We start from the raw sequence: 3,218 nt of genomic DNA on the forward strand, positions 1-3,218 counted from the left end.
CAGGAGCATTTGGCAGGCACTTGCCAGAAATATATTTAAAAGGGGCTTGCAGAGGCCACCGACAGTCCTGTTGGAACTTTCACAGAGTGAAGACTTCAGAACAATGACAGACCAAGAGAAACACCAGTATGCTGTTGCTGCTCTCATGCATCACAACAACCTCCTGCAGTTGGCATTGCACCAGGTTAAGATGTCCAAGGCAGAGGCAAAGAAGAAAAGGAAGAGGAGAGGGAGAAAGAGCTGGGTGAGACCCTGGATAGGAAGGCGACCACAGTTTGGTGTTTATGACAAGCTGATGGCTGAACTCCGAGCTGAAGACCAAGCCTCCTTCCACAACTTCCTGCGCATGCCAGCAGTGATGTTTGATGAGCTGAGACAGAGAGTTGGTCCCAGGATCACCAAGAAGGACACTCGCTTTAGACCGGCCCTCGACCCTGGTATGAAGCTGGCCCTGACTTTGCGACACCTTGCCTCTGGTGACAGCTATGCTTCGCAGAAGTTTGCCTGGAGAGTACCTCACAACACACAGTCACTGGTGGTCAGAGAGGTTTGCCATGCCATACTGGACGAGTACCTGGATGAGATGCTGACCTGCCCCAGTACGCCAGAAGAGTGGAAGGAAGTTGCTGACAGATTCTATCAGAGGTGGAACTTCCCCCATGTCCTGGGAGCACTAGATGGCAAGCATGTGGCCATTAGGTGTCCTGCAGAGAGTGGCTCCTTGTATTACAACTACAAGGGGTTCTATTCCATCGTGTTGCTGGCCCTTGTGGATTCTGACTACAAGTTCCTGTGGGCAGATCTTGGAGGCCTGGGATCAGCATCCGATGCCCAGATCTACAACTCCAGTGAGCTGAAACATGGAGCTGAAGAAGACCTGCTTGGGTTTCCACAGCCTATACCTCTCCCACAAGACACTACAGATGTTCCATACTTCTTCATTGGAGATGACGCCTTTGCCCTGAGAGCCTACATGATGAAGCCCTACAGTCTCCGTGGTCTATCACAGGAGGAGCGCATTTTCAACTACAGACTGTCGAGAGCCAGGAGGGTCGTGGAGAACGCCTTTGGGATCCTTGCCAACAGGTTCCAGGTGATTCTTGGCACTATGCAGCACAAGCCAGAGACTGTGAAGCTGATAGTGAAGACCTGCTTGGTCCTTCACAACTTGATGAGGGTCAGATATCCAACACTGCAGAACCAACAGCTGGACCAGCCAGAAGGTCCAGAAGAAGACTTTGTGCCTGGTGCCTGGAGAGATGGCTTCAATATGGAAGACACACAGGTTGTTGCAGGCCCGAACACTGCGACCAAAGAAGCCAAGAAGCAGAGGAACCTCATCAAGCACTGGGTCAACTCCTCAGCTGGGGCACTGGACTGGCAGGACAGGATGGTGTAGACCTGGACCCTAGTGTTGCAATGCAGAATGGACTTAATATAGACTATACTTTTTGGTAGAAACTGAAATATTGTATGTGTAACTTAATTACAATGACTTATTTGTCGATAACAGTAATAATAAAAGTAATTGTGTGTGTCATTTCGAAGTAATTATTTTTACTGATCGCCCTACTTTTTTAGCCAATCTGTTCTAGGCATGATCTCTTTTTCAATTATTTATTTTACTGAGTTCCCGGTCGACCCCTTTTCACGTAACCAAACGTATAAAACAGTATTAATAAATGTCATAGTTTTATTTTGTATTGTTTTATTCTTTTTCATTTTTTTAACTTTATTTTTTTTTGGGGGATTTTGTATTTTTTTATTATATTTTTTATTTTAGATTTTACTTTTTTTTTTTTTTTTAAAATAAAAAGTAAACTAAAAAATAAAATAAAAAATAACATAAAATAAAATAAAACAGATAAAATAAAAGAAAAATATAAAATAAAACATACAATAAAAGAAAAATATAAAATAAAACAGATAAAATAAAAGAAAAATATAAAATAAAACATATACAATAAAAGAAAAATATAAAATAAAACAGATAAAATAAAAGAAAAATATAAAATAAAAAATATATTTTACTTTTTATTTTATTTTTTATTTTATCTTTTATTTTATATTTTATTGTATATTTTTTATTTTACCTTTTATTTTTTATTTTATCTTTTATTTTATTTTATAATTTTTTTTTACTTATTTTATTATTTTTTTTTTTCCATTATTTTTTTTGGGGGGAAAATATTAAAAACAAGAAATTGAAAGTTTCACGCAAGAACCAGGCAAAGTTCAAACTATGTACAACATTTATTTACAGATTCCTAAACAAAAAGTTCTACGAGTCAGTCTCTGGGTCCACTGGTGGCTGTGGAGTGTTGAGCGTGTCAGTCAGAGAGGTAGCCGTGGACGGGGTGGCAACTGGACCTGGACTGTCCAGGGTGCTGAATAAGTCGCTGACACTGGCTGCTGTAGACACTCCGGTGGGGAACACGGTAACGTCCGTGGCGGCACAAGTGACAACCAGGGCTGGAGAGCTGCTGCCTTGGTTGCTCTGGTCCATGGTGTGTCTGGCAGAGCTGATGGCCGTAGAGACGGAGGCATGGGTGGTGGCTGGTGCTGTCAGCGTGTGGAAGACGGGAGAGTTCCTACTCTGTTGCTGGAAGAACCTCTGTGGCTGGTAGTAGGAGTGAGGCTGCTGGAAGGACGAGTGAGGCTGCTGGAAGGACGAGTGAGGCTGCTGGAAGGACGAGTGAGGCTGCTGCTGGTGGTATCTGGCCATCCACTCCCTGGTCTGTGACTGCCAAGGAGTGCCAGTGGGCGGGTTGTCATGCCACTGGCTAGGGTCCGGCTGAAACATGTCGCTCTGGGCTAGCCTGGTGGTTGTGATGCCAGGAGGGGGGGCCGACCGACATGTAGCTGAGAAGGTAGGCAGGTCCTCCTCTTCCTCTTCACTGTCTTCATCCATCAGCCGCGTGAGGATCATGTTGATACTGGCCCTGGCCTTCTTGAACTTCCGGCTCGACATTGTGAGAAGGCTGTCCCTCACGTAGTTCGCAAAGGTTGACTCAGCGGTCACTGCTGGAGGCTGGAACAAACCCTTGAGTATAGCCTCTGACTCCTTGACCTTCTCCTGCAGGGTAGCCAACACGTCATCCTCAGTGGTGGTATCCTCATCCTGTCCAGATCGTCCGGGCCTCTTGGAACTGCTGCTGCTGGAGGCTGCTGTGGCAGGTGTGGAAGATCTGGAAGGTATGGCAGCACACTCCGTGATA

General features: G+C 44.8%; 1 protein-coding gene across 1 annotated transcript; it reads left to right on the forward strand.

Moving 5' to 3' along the window:
* The first annotated feature begins 295 nt into the window (after positions 1-295).
* On the forward strand, positions 296-1,399 carry LOC132893515 (putative nuclease HARBI1). Its single transcript, XM_060932708.1, has one exon. It carries the CDS (start codon positions 296-298, stop codon positions 1,397-1,399), a length of 1,104 nt encoding a protein of 367 aa, XP_060788691.1.
* Positions 1,400-3,218: the final 1,819 nt, after the last annotated feature.

The sequence above is a fragment of the Neoarius graeffei genome, chromosome 10 (assembly GCF_027579695.1).
Source record: "Neoarius graeffei isolate fNeoGra1 chromosome 10, fNeoGra1.pri, whole genome shotgun sequence".
Lineage (NCBI taxonomy): Eukaryota > Metazoa > Chordata > Actinopteri > Siluriformes > Ariidae > Neoarius > Neoarius graeffei.